General features: G+C 42.8%; 1 protein-coding gene across 1 annotated transcript in view; it reads left to right on the top strand.

Moving 5' to 3' along the window:
• CACUL1 (CDK2 associated cullin domain 1) overlaps positions 1–19192 on the top strand; it is a 69439-nt gene that overhangs the window by 28998 nt on the left and 21249 nt on the right. Inside the window, exon 4 of the mRNA XM_007518466.3 lies at positions 11770–11865. Coding sequence (XP_007518528.1) covers positions 11770–11865 — 96 coding nt within the window. The remainder of the gene's footprint in view (positions 1–11769; positions 11866–19192) is intronic.

The raw sequence follows: 19192 nt of genomic DNA on the forward strand, positions 1-19192 counted from the left end.
ATTCCAACACTACGGCAACACTTTTTTTTTTTTTAAATAACCCCTTCGGTCTCTAGTTGGCTACTGCCTCACTTCTCTCTTCACCCTCAGGCGGCAAGTATAGCTGGTGTGTCTTTCTGGTCTCTCCCTTTAGTAGGATAATCTTTTAAATGTATGAGTTAGATGGGCACACTTTTTTTATTTTAATGACCTAAAGACTCCCTTTAGTCCTTAGTTAATCACAGTGATTACTTGGCTATTGCAGACATTTGAGCGGGTTGACTGACTGCAGTGGCTCCTCAGAGGAGAACACTTTACTCTCCAAGTGTGCCGAGTGCTCGACTAGGCGCAGCCGCAGAGGGACTCATTAGAAGAGATAATTTAGATCAAATCCTCCTACTAAGGACATTTTAAAAAATAGACCAGGTCCTCCTCCCTTCCAAAAAAAAAAAAGTGAAGAATTATATAAGATCATGCAGAGAGGGTAGACGAGCATTTGAGACAATTCTTGATGTAAGTGCTTCTATTTATTTAGGGGGAAACAAGGTCAGTAGGTTGAAAATGTAATAGGACATTGATAGCATAGTGAAGGTAGAGTGACAACAATTAGAGTTTAATAAAAACCAAACTCATGAAACTGGAAGGCTCACATCCCAGCTGTAGCTGCAGCCCAGATCCTGACTAGATTAAGATGTTCTGGATTTGAGAGTACACTTGGAATCAAAAGTAAATTCTCTAGAGAAAGGTAACATTAGTGTAGACATCAAATTGCTTCCATAGTTTTTCATGAGCTGTGTTTGACAAGTAATCAGAAGTAACTAAGAGAAAAGGTGAGCTGTGTCTCTGGACAAGTTTGAGAGACTGTCATCAGGAGTCTCTCACCTCAGAGAAGCCATGGAACTTGTTCTTCAAATATAAAGTACCTCCAAAGGAAAACTTGTAGGAACGAAGGAATGTAGGAATGAAATAATAGAGCTGATAAATATGAAACTGTACAATAATAATGTCATGGAGGATAATATATAGATACACACACACACACACACACACACACATATATAACCTGGGGGCTGGGTGGCGGTGCACCTGGCTAAGTGCATGATGTATTACCATGCAGAGAGCCAAGTTCAAGTTCCTGGTCCCCACTGCAAGGTGGAAGCTTCACGAGTGGCGAAGCAGGCCTGCATGTATCTCTCTCTCTCCTTTTCTGACTCCCTCTCTCAATTGCTCTCTGTTCTATCAAATAAAATAGAATTTAAAGACTATATAATCTGAACACCTGACAGTTATATGTAAAGTGGAAAGGGCGTGTGGGTTTTAAATGTCCTAAGGTCCTTGCATTGTGTAGAAAGAGGTGAAAGTACTCATTTATTTTAGACTACAGTATGACAAGGGAGGATGCAGTCTGTAATCTTTAAGGCGGCCACTAAAAAGTCAGTAAAAGAAAGTATAACTACAGGACAGTAGAGAAAGTGACATACTTTTAAAAATAATCAAAGAAAGGATGATGAGATACCGAGAACAAACAGGTAAGACAAACAGTAAACAGGAAGACAGATTTAAATGTCACTGTATCAACTGTTATTGTAGGAACTATTAGAGACTCAGTGCAGTACTGAAGAAACACAATTATTAGACGAAATGAAATACTGCAGCCGTACTAAGTGCTAGTACCTTGAGGCACGTCTAAAACATGCGGAGACAGAAAGAGTGCCAGTGATGGGTAAAGATACGCCTAACATCAGTCAGCGGGAAAAGGTCGTGAATCATAGTAGATTCAGAGAAAAACGTATTACCGGATATAAAGAGAGTTTTTCATTATGAAAATTTTGGTTCCCAGGAAGATGACAGTTCTAAATTTCCATGCATATAATAATAGAGCCACAAAAATGAACAGATTCTAAAGAAGAAACAGACAAGCTCTTAGTCATGTCATGGTCGTGGCATTTATCACAAGAAAATGGAGATGGGGGTGGGGAATAAGTCACAAATGAAGCCTAAAGAAAGAATTAAGTCACAGCCTTTTGGAAATGTGAGGAAATCCTCAGGGAATCATGGTACAGAATAGGATAAGAAAGGCCTCATCACAACAAAGGTGACTACCGCATCGATGGCTGGCTGAAGAGATGCTGCTGAGACTGCACGGTGCAAAATGAACGGGCAGATGTTTGAGGAGCCGGTTAGGGTGGGGAACGAGAGTAAAGTGTGTGAAGGAGGAGACTGGAGCCAAGTTGCAGTAGCCTGAAGTGCCAGGATGTGCATTTTAGAAAGACTAACAGTAACGGAGTAAGAGCACACAGGATAGATTGGTGTAGGAGAGAATGAAATGGAGGAAGGTGCTGACTGAGGTAGACTAGTGACTTAGAGATCTGCAGTCAGGTGCCCCTTCCTCATGCTTTGAAAATAGACTTTTTCCCTCCTCATAAGTTAGGTGCCAAACTCAGGCTGTGGTAAACTTCATCCAAATTCATACGAAGAACTTAGTGAGAACTCTCATTATTTCCTCTCCCAGAAATAGCGTGCTGATATTCCCAGTTTCTCCCGGGCTGCCCATACTTGGTGTAATATGAACCAGAATACCTTCTAAATTTAAGAAGTTCTGAATGATGGCACACTTCTAGCTCCAAGGATCTTGGATAAGAAATTATGGACCTGTTAGTAATGGAAAAGGGGGGGGGGGGTTTGTTCCTGGGAGTGTTGTAGAGAGAGGGCCTCAGTGAGACAGTAACAGTGGTTGGGAGGGAGAAGGGTGAGAGGACTCAAAGATGGACAGGGGGAGCCTGAGAAGGGAAGGAAGGTGATGGTGCAGAGTGCCGGGGTCATCATTTGTCGACCATGTGCCAGACACCACGCTAGATGCTAGGGATTGAGAGATAATGGTGAGAGATACAGGTTTAGACTTTAGCACCATTTAGGGAAGCCTGTGGCGAACATTTCAGTGAACTGGAATGTGATGAGTAATGGGAGAGAGAGGTGACGTGAGTCCCAAGTCTTGCTCGCTGTCTCTTCATGAACACCTCACAGGACCTAGTGGAGGTGGAATGGAAATGTGGAAAACTGAGACATGTTGCACATGTACAAACTGCTGTATTTTACTGTTGACTGTAAACCACTAACCTCCCCCCACCCCCCAATAAAGAAATAAAGGGAGTTCGGCGGTAGTGCAGCGAGTTAAGCACACATGGCACAAAGGACCCGTGTAAGGATCCCAGTTCGAGGCCCCCAGCTCCCCACCTGCAGGGGAGTCGCTTCACAGGTGGTGAAACAGGTCTGCAGGTGTCTATCTTTCTCTCCCCCTCTTTGTCTTCCCCTCCTCTCTCCATTTCTCTCTCCTGTCCAGCAACAATGACAACAGTAATAACTACAACAAAAAAAAAAAGGGCAACAAAAAGGGAAAATAAATAATTAAAAAAAAAAAAACCACCTCACATTTACACCCCGCCGTCTCCCTAGTTGAATGCTTCTCGGTTCTTGTCTGAATAGTAGAAGGAAGAGTCAGTCCCTCTGCACCCCTGCCCCTCATCTTCCCCCGGCACATCCAGTTTGCCAGACTTACCAGGCCATCCACTTTCTTACCCTTTTCTCACTCTCCACTTAATTCAGAGAGCAAAAACTGTTCCTTCACTGGGATTACAAGCCTTTTCTCATCCTGAACTCAACAGTATTTCACTCATCCTCGGAGAGCACTTGTGTGCATGCCTGAGGTCTCAGAGATCTGTGAGTTCTGTCCCCGGCAACACCTTATGTCACACTGACCACTGCTTTGGTTCGCTTGTTTCCCTCCTCTTCCTCCTCTTTCTGCTCGAACAAATGGATACGTCTTTAGAAAATAAAATTTAATGGGGCTGTGTCTTTTTATATTTTTTTCCCATTGGCTTCTTGTGTCACTACTTCTTCCCTCCGTACCCTCTCTGCACTGGGCTCGCTCTTTTTTTTTTTAAATTTATTTCTTTATTGGGGAATTAATGTTTTACATTCAACAGTAAATACAATAGTTTGTACATGCATAACATTCCCCAGTTTCCCATTTAACAATACAACCCCCACTATGTCATCTATCATCCTTCATGGACCGGTATTCTCCCCACCCACCCACCCCAGAGTCTTTTACTTGGGTGCAATATGCCAATTCCATTTCAGGTTCTACTTGTGTTTTCTTTTCTGGTCTTGTTTTTCAACTTCTTTTTTATTTATTTTATTTATTCCCTTTTGTTGCCCTTGTTGTTTTATTGTTGTAGTTATTGTTGTTGTCGTTGTTGGATAGGACAGAGAGAAATAGAGAGAGGAGGGGAAGACAGAGGAGGAGAGAAAGATAGACACTTGCAGACCTGCTTCACCGCCTGTGAAGCGACTCCCCTGCAGGTGGGGAGCCAGGGTTCGAACCGGGATCCTTATGCCGGTCCTTGTGCTTTGCGCCACCTGCGCTTAACCCGCTGCGCTACAGCCCGACTCCCTTGTTTTTCAACTTCTGCCTGAGAGTGAGATCATCCCATATTCATCCTTCTGTTTCTGACTTATTTCACTCAACATGATTTTTTCAAGGTCCATCCAAGATCGGCTGAAAACGGTGAAGTCACCATTTTTTACAGCTGAGTAGTATTCCATTGTGTATATAGACCACAACTTGCTCAGCCACTCATCTGTTGTTGGACACCTGGGTTGTTTCCAGGTTTTGGCTATTACAAATTATGCTGCCAAGAACATATGTGTACATAGATCTTTTTGGATGGCTGTGTTGGGTTCCTTAGGATATATCCCCAGGAGAGGAATTGCAGGGTTATAGGGTAGGTCCATTTCTAGCCTTCTGAGAGTTCTCCAGACTGTTCTCCACAGAGGTTGGACCAATTGACATTCTCACCAGCAGTGCAGGAGGGTTCCTTTGACCCCACACCCTCTCCAGCATTTGCTGCTATTAACTTTTCTGATGTGTGACATTCTCACAGGAGTGAAGTGTTATCTCATTGTTGTCTTTATTTGCATTTCTCTGGCAATCAGAGACTTGGAGCATTTTTTCATGCGTTTCTCAGCCTTTTGGATCTCTTCTGTGGTGAATATTCTGTCCAAGTCCTCCCCCCATTTTTGGATGGGGTTATTTGTTGTCTTGTTGTTGAGTCTGGCATGCACTGGGCTCGTTCTTGTCCTTTGCTGGACACACTTCACTTTGCTTTTAAACCCACTGCTACTGATAGGCTTTACGGAGCCTCTTTCTCTTTTTTTTTTTTTTTTTTCCTGTTTCTCTTTCTCTTACTTCTGCTGCAGCACTTATGTCTTGGTTTCTCCTGGTCTGTTATCATCCAGAACCAGCTTACGTGCTCACTAGCTACACACAGGACAGTAGCATTAAAGTCTTAGGAACAGGGGCCAGGTGGTGCACACTTGATGAAGTGCTCACATTACAGTGCGCGAGGACCCGGGTTCAAGCCCCCTGTCCCCACCTGCAGGGGGAAAGCTTCACAAGTGGTGAAGCAGAGTTGCAGGTGTCTCTCTGTCTCTTTCCCTCCCTATCTCCTCCCCTCTCAATTTCTCTGTCTCTATCCAATAATAAATAAATAATTTAAAAAAGTGTTAGGAACAGCACCAAGAATGCAGCCTGCATTCAGGGTCCTGAGGAGTTCAGACCCCAAGGACAGGAATGGGGAGGAAAATGATGTGGATTTTATTCTCAAAGTGGGCTGAATTTAGAGTCATTTTTTCTGTTATTTTAGGCTTAAGCTATTTTTGGTTTTTCTTTTAATTGCCACCAGGATGGTCGCTGGTGCTCAGTATCTGCATGGTGGTCTTTTTTTTTTTTTTCCCTCTTTCCCCCTATTTTGGATGAATGCAGAGAGAAGCTGAGAGAAAAGGGGGAGGAGACCAAGAGGAAAAAGAAAGAAAGAAAGAAAGAAAGAAAGAAAGAAAGAAAGAAAGACATTGCTTCACTGTGTATGAAGCTTCCCAAGGTGGAGACCAGGGACTTGAAGCCAGGTCCTTGTGTATGGCAACCCATGCGATGTGCCAGGGACTCCAGTGCTGGGCCCTAGAGTAGTTTAAATGAGTTTTAATTAAATAAAGTTAACTAATGACATTTAAATGATTCTTTTTAATAAAACCAGAGTCGTTTTAACATGAATTTATCTTTGTTGAGTCAAGCTTAATTTGACTGTCAAATCAATTACTAAATCACAAACAGTCACCATTGCTTAAGGGTGAGTCACCCTTTACAGACACCAGGGTGCTTATGAAAGCTTGACTGCCAGGCTGCCAGCAGTCAGAATTTGGCCAGAGCCAAATTCTGCTATTTCCAGTCAGAGCAAGAGTTGCTTTGCTGTTCTCATTTTGTCCAATGGGTGGCAGCAAAACTCAGCTAGAGTTTGTGTGGGTTTTATTTTTTTTGAAATGTTACACTTTAAAAAAAATACAGTATTTGGCCATGGAAAGAACTCACTTGCACACTGAGCTGCTTTGCCATGTGTGACCCAGGTCTGAGCCTGGCCCACATCTCTTTGAAGGCGGCTTTGGTGCTGTGATGTTATCACACACACACACACACACACACACACACACACACACACACACACACACACACACATACACACACACTCTGCAGTGGTGGAGGGAAACTTAGGTTGGTGGTAGAAATGGTTTGCAGACACCTATTTTGGGGAGGTGAGAAATTGTAATCGTGATAACAGTTGTCTTGTATATCATTTTACACACACACACACACACACACACACACACACAGAATCTGTTGTGCAGTAAAATGTGTCTCAAAGAAGTACACCCAGGGTGAGGGCAGAAACTGCACTGGTGCCCAGCACATAGCTTCTCCCCTTACAGAGCAGAAAGGAGAGAAACCTGCCTTCTCCCCAGTGCAGGGGTGCATGGTGAGATTCGGGGGCCACAGGGCACGCTGCTCTCTGCTGGGGCTGACCTCTGCCCGAGACTGCAGAGCTGCCTGCCCAGCCCCCAGGAGCAGACTTTTGCTTCCGGTCAGCAGGCCCCTGGGCACAGGTGCGTCTGTGGTCCTTCCGGGCAGCAGGTGGCCTTGGCTTTGTGTCCAGGTCGCCCAGCTCACAGGCACTTTTGGTCTGTGTCATCCATCTGAGGTGGCTATTAATTGCTCAGCTTCTCCTGCCTGGAGTCACTTTCTCAGAACCCTGGTGGAAACCCACAAGGAGCTGGGGGCCTGTGTGTGTGTGGGGGGGTTGTCTCCGTGTCAAGGCTCCCAGGGGTTTTCCCCTGCTACTTCACACGTGACCTTGAAGGACTGATTACAGCGTGTGTGTGTCCTCACCAGCTTTATGGCTGCCACCACCAAAGGAGAAACAGTTCAGATAGCCTGCCCTTCCTTAGAGGTGCCTGTCACTCCCTGGAATTCATTTCACTTGGCTGGGCACTGCAGATGACAAGTGCAGAGGTCTGGGGTCTCTGATGAGCTCAAGAAGTGATTATGTAGGTTATCTAGTTTCTTGTTCTGGGAGGTTTTTTTGTTTTGTTTTGTTTTTGTTTGTTTTTTGTTTTATTTTGTATTCTATATTCAGAATGGAGGAGGAACTTCACTGTCAGAGCACTGTGCAGCTCTGACATATATGATGGTGCCCAAGTTTGAACCTGGGACCCCAGAGCCTCAGGCCTGGAAGTCTTGCTAGCACCATAATTATTAGGGTCACATTATTTAAGGGACAGTCACGTGACTCCCAACTGCTTTGAATTGTTACTGATTATTAAGACAGAGAAAACATTGTCTAATTTTACAGCTGCCTTCTCTCTCCCCATCATTCTTTCATCTTAACAGTGTAATTTTCTTAATGACCTCTTTTCTCCACTTTAGGGGAGAAAGAATTTTGTTTTTATTGGTTGTGATAATCACTCACTTGTTGTGAATAATCCATGCCCCATCCCTACCTTGTAATTCCTCTGTTACGTGCATGTTAGGGTGGGAGGGCTTTGGTGAGGAGGGTTTGTGGTGGCCCAGAGAGAGAATCAGGACTTCTCTCCTTCCTGTCTTGGTCCAGCCGTAGCCAGCAGTCAGTGATAATTTGCCCAGCTCATGATGAAAGAAAAAATACAGAGGAAATACAGAGAAATAATGAACTTAAAAGTCTTTTTTATAACCACTGTGCTGTCTTCCCAGCCCCACCTCACTGTTCCCCTTAATAGCTTTGTCACTAGCGCACCTCATTAAAGTCAAGAAGCTGTGAAGTTTAAGAGAAAATTTCTGGAGGTGGCTGCCCTGTGTGGTGTAGGTGCTTAAAGCTCAACCCTCTCTGAGTCTCCCTGCCTCCCTTCCCACAGAGATCTCTCCTGTTTGCTTTGGCCTGAGGTAGAATGCTCTAAATGCTGCACAGCTGCTGGGCCAGCTGTTGAAAGAATCCCCGGGAGTTCTCATTAAGAATAGGTATTTCTGGAAAGTTCCTGAGAGAGGACTCAGAGCAAAGGAATGTGTGTCATTAGCAAGCCCTTTAGGTCACTGGAGCTTGGCGTTCTCTGTGCTCCTCTGGGCCTTGCAAACCTGCTCTCTGTTCAGTGGGGAGGGTTGTCAGCTTTTATGTTTAAATAGAAGATTGTGTCCTTGCTGATGTCATTGAACACGTCTCCTACATGGGCAGTACTGCTGGTCCAGGTTAGCAGTATCGACAGAAACCTGGCTGTATGCACAGCCAAGCCCAGTGTGGTATCTGGTGCAGAGCGATTTATGAAAGAGAAAAACAAGACATGTCCTTGAGGACTAGGGAGACATCTCTGCCTGGGAGCACATGACTTGCGAGCTGGGGCCCCAGAGGCTTGTCCTTTTTCTCATCAGAGAGAGGAGAGACAGCACAGCAGTGGAGCTTCCCCTGGTGCCATTGAACTTCCATGTAGCACCGGGCCTCATGCATGACAAGGCTTGTGCTCTTATCCAGTGAACTATTGCTTCAGCTCAGTTACTTCTAAACTGCAGAGAGTTCTTAGGGCCACTGTGCTCGAGAACCACTAGCATGAAAACAGTCTCTAAGACATGTTCTCAGGGCAAGTGTAGGTGAGTGTGATTGGACACTGGTATTCTTGTGAAAGGGGTAGAAATAGGGTTCTCTCTCTCTCTCTCTTTCCCTCCCTCCCTCCCTCCCTCCCTCTCTCTCTCTCTCTCTCTATTTTATATTCCGAATTCTTCTGTGAGGATGTGAAGTCATTGATTCAGTGAGGAAGGAGTGAAAGGCACTCTTTTTCTAAGCTCTTTTGCACTCATTTGAATTTTAAACCAAATAATTGTGCATTACTCATCCTAAAGAAGCTGCTCACCCAATTTCAGACAATCTAAATGTGAAAAAATTAGAACACATTTGAAGTGGTGGTAGGTTTTTATTATTATTATTTTTCTGGTGATTTGCTTGTTCTTGTTTTGCTTGAGGAGACAAATGAAGCTTCATCCACTGTCTTAAGACAAATACATTCATGCTGAAATAATAGAAATCAAAGAGGTAGCAATTTGCCCAGTGGGATCCAAAGTAAACGGAACTTGAGTTTTTAGGACTAACATTCTGATTGGTTGTTTTTTAAATAGCAATTATTTTTAGTTTCCTGGAAAAAAAGATTGAATTTATTTTAGAAGACTTATAATGCCTAGTCCTATCACTTGAAAGGCTTTTGAAATAATTGCCGCATTAAATGTGGTAGTGAGAAAGTAGGTAAATGTTCTGACATTTGATCAGGACAAAAAATACTTTTTAGTACTCATAACCTTTGAAGCTTTGGGACTTACTGAATAACTAAGGGCTTCAACTTGATTTAGTCTGTCTATTCGGTGTGTCTTTTGATCAGTGTTCCTACCTCAACTTTTAGACCAATAATCCTTTTAGGAAATGGGAAAATTATTTTAATGTAAATAGTCTTCCGATTTTCTGTCTTATGTAATACTTGTAACACTTGTTTCCTATTGCATCAAAATATTGTTTCCAGAGTTCTCTGAGGCCACTGCAAGAGGATATGACTGTGATTCTGGTTATGGGTTGTTATCAGCAATTTGTCCGCAGTGTGGATATTTCCCACACTTTCTTTAGTTAACAAAAAAGCCTTTAGTTCCAAATGAGTAGTTAATTCAGAAAGGTTACTAGTTGGCTATGCCTGGTAATATCTGACATTTTTCAAATAATTTTTATTATTTTGTTAGACTTTCTATATATCTTGGACTTAGCATAGTTAGTATTTTTCTTATTTTCTGTGTATGAAATTGAAACCCAGAGAGCTAAATAAACCAATGTTATACAGCCTTATAAAATTGTAAAATAAAATTTAGATATCACCAGGCTAGATTCTATTTAGGTTGGGAAAGGGAAATAAAAGACTCACTGTTCTTGCAAAGAATCCATCAAGTTATACCCACTATGGCCCAGGCTCTGTGGTTAGTTGTGGAGATAAAGAAAAGACATAGATCTTCCTACCCAGTGACCAGTAGAAATTTTGTAATAGAGAGACCCTCCAACTGACAGGAGAGTAAGAGCAGCGGCGCTCCAGCAAAGGGCCCTGTTATCCAGTTAGTGTTTGAGGAAGTACATTTTGAAGGGCCTGGGAGACATTAACAAGAATGAGTCCAGGAGTGGGGAGAAAGGTATTCTGATAGAAGAACAGTCACCTGGTGGGGCCTCACCATCCATCCTACCCTGAGTTCAAGTCCTGGTACCACATCGCAGCACCCCGGCCTGCACCAGGGGGAGCTCCAGTGGTGTTGGGGTGTGTGTGTGTGTGTCCTCTCTTATTCTTTTTTTTTTTTTAATTTATTTTTTATTTAAGAAAGGATAAATTAACAAATCCATAGGGTAGGAGGGGTACAACTCCACACAATTCCCACCACCCAATCTCCTTATCCCACCCCCTCCCCTGATAGCTTTCCCATTCTCTATCCCTCTGGGAGCATGGACCCAGGGTCATCGTGGGTTGCAGAAGGTGGGAGGTCTGGCTTCTGTAATTGCTTCCTGCTGAACATGGACGTTGACTGGTCGGTCCATACTCCCAGTCTGCCTCTCTCTTTCCCTAGTGGGGAAGGGCTCTGGGGAAGCGGAGCTCCAGGACACATTGGTGGGGTTGTCTTTCCATGGAAGCCTGGCCGGCATCCTGATGGCATCTGGAACCTGGTGACTGAAAAGAGAGTTAACATACGAAGCCAAACAAATCGTTGAGCAATCATGGACCCAAAGCTTGGAATAGTGGAGAGGAAGTGTTAGGGGGGTACTCGCTGCAAACTCTAGTGTACTTCTGCTTTCAGGTATATATTTTGCAGTAGTTTACAGATACGTGTGAACATATGCTCTCTCTTACAGAAACTGGTGTATATCTAGGTTTTGGGTCCTCCTCTCTTATTCTTTGACCTCTCCACCCCCACATCACAGAATGAAGAAACTGGCTGGGAGGGAGGCTCAGTGGCTCTAGCACATGTGTGTGCGTGCGCTGGCGGGGGGGGGGGGTCTGGCTCTTCCCCCCTCACTGCTGAGCAAGGCAGGCCAGAGTCCTGTCGCTGCAGGACTGATGGTGTTTGGCAAGTGCTCAAATTCTGTGAGCAGCCAGAGGTGGGGCCAGAGATGCAGACAGAAAGCCTCCCCTGGGGATTTGAACCGCCTCTAAAGAGCTCCGGGTGCTAACACCGGAGTGTAAAAGGGAGATTCGGACCCACCAAGGTTGAGTCTTACTTAGTTCTTGGCCTTGTATTTGTCAGACTGTGGTCAAATGACAAGTGTCTCTGAAGCCCAGTCCTCACATGTATGTCAACCTTTTGCATCTCAGCTTGTGGTGAGCGTCTCATTTCCCAGCATGATGGTGTGTGTGTTCTTCCCACAGGCCAGCCCTCCAGATCTCTATATTGAAAGATTTAATATAGCTCTTGGACAGTATATGGGAGCACTGCAGAGCATTGTGCCTCTTTTCATATATATGGTAAGTTAGAAGCGTTCCTTCCTCACATCCCTAGCTGTATGGCCCAAGGGCTGAGAAGTAAGTGTGTGCTCTTTCTTTTATTAAATGAGATAGAAACTACACTACCTCAGTAATGTTTGTTAAGTTTGATCTAAAAGAATTATATTACTTTTCCTGTTTGAAAATTCCACCGTTAGGGACTGGGCAGAGGTGCATCTGGTTGGGCACACACTAATAACCGTGTGCAAGGACCCAGGTTCAATTCCATGTCCCCACCTGCAGGAGGAAAGCTTTGCAAATGGTGAAATAATAGTACAGGTGTCTCTGTCTCTCCTCTATCTTTCCCATCCCTTTCAATTTCTTTCTTTCTCTTATCAAATAAATTTAAAAAAAATAATAACAAAAATTCTACAGTTTGTATCGCTGAACAGATAATAGATATTAGTAACCAGCAGTTGCCTAGTGAGATTTCTTTTTATTTCTGTCATGTGGAAACCACTGTCTGGCTGGGGATATATATTGACCTGCCAATGCCCAGGTCCAGAGGAGAAGCAGTTACAGAAGACAGAACTCCAGCCTTCTGCACTCCAAAAGAATTTTGGTCTATACTCCCAGAGGGGTAAATGATAAGGGAGGTAAACCAGAGGGCTCTGTGCCCCATTCCAGCAAGACCTGAAGCATTTGTCTTCAGGAATCTTGTTTTTATGCCATCAATGAAAGGGAAGCGAATCTGGAAAACAGCAGAGGAAGCCAGGCACTCTTTCTCTTATCTGAGAGAGAAGAGGAAAAAAGGAAATATCCAGAAGTAATAATAGGTGTAAGGGTGACTTAGAAAGGAAATGAAGGCAGGACCACTGAAAAAGTAGGAAAAAACATAGATACATAGATAGAGATAGTTACAGAATCAGCCCATATCTGTGCCCGTGGGAGAACTACTGAAGTTGCCAGTGAGGGGATGAGGACACAGAACTCTGCTGGTAGGAACCATGTGGAGTAATACCCCTGTTACCTTAAAATTTTGTAAATCAGTATTAAATCACTAATAAAAAATAAAAAAGACCTCCATGCCTAAGGCTCCCAAGTTCCAGGTTTATTGTCTTACACCACCATAAGCCAGAGCTGTGCAGTACTCTGGTAAGGAAGGAAGGAAAGAGAAGGGAAAAGGGAAGGGGGAGAGGGAGAGGAAAAGGGAGAAGAGTAAAGGGAAAAGGAAAGAAAAACACAAATCAGAGATGATGTAACAGGTAAAGCATAAGAGTTGGACTTAGACATGAGGTGCCAAGTTCAGTCCCCCCAAATCACATATGCCAGAGTGGTACTCTGATGCCCTCTCCCCAATCCCCTCTCACGCTAATAAATAAACAAGAAACTACTACCTGGTCCCATGCGTGGAAAATAAAGATACATAAGATTTCTTGTCCTCAGAATCATTCCAGAGAGACAGTGTTTTTGTTCTGGTGAAGAGTTAGTACCAGGAGTGTAATCTGTAGACTGCGGGTTTTGTTGATAACTCCCTCCCCTTTTGAAGTCTATGAGATCGTTGGCTCTTACTGTCCTAATTGAATAGAGGGGCCCAGAAGCCGCTATCCCACTTAGTAGACGGCAAGGGATGTGTAGGCTGAGCTGACGTTCTGGAGCATCTAGGTTGTTGGAGGTCAGCCTCCAGAATGCCTTCCCTACTATTAGATCTTTTTCTTAAAAAGAGGCCTTCCCCTCCCACCAAACAAACAAACAAACAAAAGCCCAAACAGCGCTCCTTCTAAAACTCCTACCTACCTCTAATTTAGGATAACACTTCCCAAAAGACAAAAGATCACAAGTATGACAAGATTTTCAGACTGATTTATTTATCTGTTAGACACTGATAACAATTTTAAAAGCTAATGGAGAGTTTTTAGTTAATATAATATGGGGGAAACTGGGTTTTTGCTTTTCTCTCCCCTCCCTTTCTTTCTCCTTTCTCCTTCCCTCCCTCCTTTTTTTCTTTTAACCACCAGCGTTATTGTTAATGCTCAGTGCCTGCATGGCACTACTGTTCCCAGGGGCTATTTATTTATTTATTTATTTATTTTTGCTTTTTATGGTGCAAGACGGGTAGGGAGAGATCTAGAGGGAAGGTACTGGCAGCACTGCTCTCCTGCTCTGTGAAGCTTCCCTACTGCAGGTGGGGGTTGGGGGCTTGAACCTGAGTCCTTACGCCCGCCAGTGTGTGCAGGTGAGCCACTGCCCGGCCCCAGTTTTGACTTTTCTTTATTAAGACTTATATTGGGAGAATTTATATATTTTTTAAAGGTTTGTTATTTTTAAAACTTTTAAAAACATTTATTGACTAGAGATAGAAATCAAGGACAAAGGAGGAGGGAGGGAGGGAGAGAAGGAGAGAGACAGCTGCAGCCCTGCTTCACCAGCAGTGAGTGTTCCCTCCTGTAAGTGGGGAGTGGGGGCTTGAACTCTGGCCCCTGTGCTTGGTAACCCATGTGCTAAACTGGGCATGCCACTGCCCAGTCCCCGAGAAATTAAATCTTAAAAATACTTTTTGTTCCAGGACTTTATGAATAATGAAACATTAACCAAAACATTACTGATGGTATTAGAAATAATGGGTCAGCTGAATTAACTTCTTGGAAGTTGGTTTTTGAAAAGTGGAAGCTTGGGTGGAAGCCACACTGCATCATTTTGATGAAATCTCACGGGTTACTCAGCAGGGCAGTTAGGTAATATCTGGTGCTGGTAAAGCAAACATTTCATTTCCTTTCTGACTCCTTATTTTTGAGTTCTAAATGGAGATGATGAACAGGCTTGGAGCTGAAGCTTAGGGTCTATTTGTGCAGAAGGGATGAACAGGCTTAGGTGAAAGATTAGGATAAAGGAGAGTGAACAGGTTAATTTGCTTCCATGTCTGCCATCTTAATACTTACCAGTAATACGTCTGTTGGATAGATCATAATCAGTAAAATGCCATTTTGTGAAAATTTTGTCAAAAGTAGTATCTTTGATTTAGAAATTAGTCTATGTGAAATTCTGTTGTTATTGCTGGGACTTCATCACTGTGGACCAACTTTTTCAAATAGAAAAAGAGACAGCCAGGCCTATGCGTAGAGAGAAAGAGCACAGCACCAACCAGAGCTTTCTCTGCTACTCTGAAGGCCTGGCTGGAGCCTGGTCACCCTCATGGCAGGTAAGATGGCTTCCCAGGAGAGCTAGCTCGCTGGTCCTAACTATGTGAGTACTTTAAGAAACCAAATCACTAAACTAGAAAACAAATTGTGACTAAGACTTTAGACTACCAGGGAAGATTTTTGTTGACAGATACTGAAGTCAAGTGAAGAATATTGTACATACTTTTTAAAAGCGTTGAAGCTTAAAATTATTGTACCTAAGAAAAAAGTTGAATGTCCTCTGTTTAAAATATTTGAAGAAGTGTGGAGTGATTTAAGAGTTTCCAAATTTTCTCTGAATACTTAATAAGTAGTAGAAAGGGATTATTAGATTATATTCTTTCAGATCTTTAGTATTAACAGAATAGATTCCAAGAAAGAAAAATACTTTTATACTTGTGGAAAACACATCTTTGGGAGTTAAATAATTGTCTCTTATTTTTGTTTAAGATCATAATTTCCAGTATCTAATTTACTTCAAAGTTGTTTATAGTATTATGATGGCTAAATACATTTTTCCTCTAAAAGCTAATCTATAGTTAAATTTTGTCTCGCAACCCCAGGACCCCACACATGCACAGTTCTACAGCTTCCTGGATGACTTTTTCATTCTTTTTTTTTTCTAGATAGGGAGAAACACCACTCTACCAGTGTCTATGGTGTTTCCATATGATGGCAGGGTTTAAACCCAGGGCCTTGCCCATAGTAAGGGGTGTGCTTCACTGAATGAACTATTTTCTGGCCCTCTTATTATTATTTCATAAAATTTAACAGATACATATATAAAAATTGTCTTTAGGCCAGAGCTATAGCTCAGGGTAGAGCATGTGGCTTGCACTGTGAGAGCCTGATTCAGTCCCCAGCAGGCCTCCCACCCCCCCACGCACACACACCCACAAAGGATGAGGTTTCACTGGATTCAAAGAGAATAACAAACATTAGAAATAAAAATAAAGCAGACAACTCGAGCTCTTGAGGTAAAATAAAGTTCACATGGAGAAGAAAATGCTAATAGCTCAGAAAAGTGCTATGATTAAGAAGATTGATTGAGAAGATGATTAAGAAGGCATTGGTCCATTAAAAAAGCAACTATCAAAAAAGTATAGGGGTTTCAGAAGAGAGGAGGAAAAGAAGGGAGTAGAAACCATATTCAAAAAAAATAATGGGAAATTTTCTAAATCTGGAGTATTGTCAGGATATAAATGTTCAGGAGGCAGAGAGAACTCCCAGATTCCTACATCCGGATAGATCTACACCATTGTGAAATCATCAAAAGTCAGAAGCCAAGACAAAAATTTGCAAATGGCGAGGGAAAAGAAGAAAGTGACTTAAAAAGGCAGCACAGTCTGACTTTGCATCAGACTTTTCAGCAGGAACCATGGAGGCCAGGGGAGAATGGGGTGACATATTGAAGGTGTTGAAAAACAACAACGGCCAGCCACACACACTTTACCCTGCCGGACTGTAATTCAGATATGAAAGGACAATCAAAACAGTGCCAGACTTGCAAAAATGAAAGGAGTTTGCCATCACCAGATCTGCCTTGTAGGAGTTACTGAAAGGAACAAGGCAAATTTAACTCAACACAGCGAAGCAGACTCAGAAACACAAGCCATGGAAATAGGCAACTTTAAAATAGGAAACGGGGCCTAGGGAGAAATGGGTAGATGCTGTTCAAGGAAATATGGTGAGACAAGAACAGTTTTTTTTTTTTTTTTTAAAAAAGACATGGGCCGGGTGGTGGCGCACCTGGTTGAGTACACATGTTACAGTGCACAAGGACCCAGGTTCGAGCCCCCGGTCCCCACCTGCAGGGGGCGAAGCTTCATGAGTGGTGAAGCAGGGCTGCAGGTGTCTCTCTGTCTCTCTCGCTCTATCATCCCCTTCCCTCTCAGTTTCTGGCTGTCTCTATCCAATAAATAAAGATAACAAAAAAATTCTTAAGGTTAAAAAAAAAATCCTGGTGGTCAGGTGGTGGCACACCTGGCTAAGCGCACGTTACTGTGCGTAAAGACGCAGCTTCAAGCCCCTAGTCCCCACCTGCAGGGGGAAGCTTCATAAGCGGTGAAGCAGGGCTGCAGGTGTCTCTTTCTCTCTCTTCCTCTTCCTGTTCCCCTTCACCTTCATTTTCTCTATGTCCTATCAAATAAAATAACGTTTAAAAAATTAAGACTATTCAGTGTAAATTGGCATTTGTATATAAATCATAATACTTTCATACGTAACAGATTTATATGCATCTGTTCCTCAGTACCCCTTAAATCCTATCATTTTCTCTCTAGTACCTTTTAATCTCACCAACATCTTTTTTCTTTTGTTTTTTCTCCTCCTTCTTATGTATAGTACCTCGAGTTTCTTTAATTTCTTGTCTGTTCCTGAAAATAATTTGTCCCTCTTTTATTTTCCTTTACAGACTTCTACCAGTGCTTACTTACCTTTCTTTTTTTTGACTAATAACCACCCCAGATAGCTGTCCACCCCTTCCTTTAGCAGGTGGTAGCCTTTTATTTGCCATATTTCTTCTTACCTGAGTTAAAAAATCACTCTGCAGGGTGAAGGAGATAGCATAATGATTATGCAAAGAAACTTATGCCTGAGCCACCAGAGTCCTAGGTTCAGTCCCCCCACACCACCACAGAGCTGAGTAGGGCTCTGTTGTTTTTTTTTTTAAATCACTCTGCAATATTGTGCATTATAGCTCACCTACTTTGTAGATTGCTACTTTTTTTTCTTACACTACATAGTATCTTGGGTATGTTATAGTTTATATCAGTTACTATATGACCAGCCTCTCTGAAAGACATCTATGGGATGGTTTTGCTTATATGTACAGTTTGAAGAGTTGGAACACATGAATCTGTGGGGTATCAATAACATGGTCATGCTGTCTTCATGACTTGGTGAAAACTTGAGGGGAGCTGAGTAAGAGGAGGGGACAGAACTCTGGCGGTGTGGAATTATTCCTCGGTAATCTTAGGCTATTCTAAAGCAACAGTAAAAGTAATAAAAAGGACTCATAGACGATGAGCCCTCCCTGGTAAAAGATGTTTTAATAAAGCTACCGTGATTGGAAGTTTCAGTGTAGGGTAGGCGCATACAGACCGGTGGCACAGAGCCCAGAAGTAGAGTGAGGTAATAAATACAGATTTATACAGAAGAAAGATGGGAGGCATGGATACTTCTATACCTAGTGCCAGGACAGCTGCCCCTAGAGAAAAGTATCTGACTAGGAGAATATCAAGTGTAAAAACCTCTGTACACCGAAATACCATTAAACAAATGTAGTTGGAAAAATAAAGAACACATTTGCAGATGTGTGAACAAGGATTTGCTTTCCTTGTAAATAAGACTGCATGGATTTTGGAAAATATCAACAACCCTGTTTTCCTGCTGGGAATAGTAGTTTATAGGGGAAAAAAAAGTGAGTAGTTTCTAAACAAGAAAATCTCTAGCATCTTAAAGAAATGCAAGACTGGACATATGGAGGTAGCTTTGATGTCATGAGTGGCTTAGAGGGAGAGAGGAGTGAATCAGGAAAAGAAGGGGCAACTATGTATGAATGTGGACAGATAGTCGTAGAGAAGATGGTCGGCCCATGTCTACAACTTCAGGGGAACTGTGGTGCATTGCAGTGGGGAGAGTGAAGATTCAGAACTCTGGTGGTGGGAATGGTGTGGATTCAAACCCCTGTCGACATGTAACTCAGTAATATGAAAATATAAAAAAGAAAACAAATGCAAGATTGAAACAAGAAAACTTACTTTTAAAATATTTTTTATTTATTATTGGATAGAGACAGAGAGAAATTGAGAGGGGCGGGGGGATAGAGAAGGAGAGAGACTGACACCTGCAGACCTGCTTCACTGCTTGTGAGCCTTTCCTCCCGCAGGTGGGGACCAGGGGCTTGAACCTAGGACCTTGTGAACTGTAATAAATGCACTTAACTAGCTGTACCACCCCCTGGCCCAAGAAAACTTTCTGTAAGATCCTCTTTCCAGAATAGAGAGCTATCAAGCGGGGGAGGGGATTGGACATGGAGCTCTAGGGGTGGGCAGTGTGTAGAAATTGTACCACACTTATCCTGTGGTCTTGTCAGTGTCTCCATTTTATAAATAAGAATAATAATAATAAAGATCCTCTTTCCATTAATAAAATTGAAATGGTTTGATGATATACAGCTCTAGTTACTC

This window comes from Erinaceus europaeus, chromosome 14 (assembly GCF_950295315.1).
Source record: "Erinaceus europaeus chromosome 14, mEriEur2.1, whole genome shotgun sequence".
Lineage (NCBI taxonomy): Eukaryota > Metazoa > Chordata > Mammalia > Eulipotyphla > Erinaceidae > Erinaceus > Erinaceus europaeus.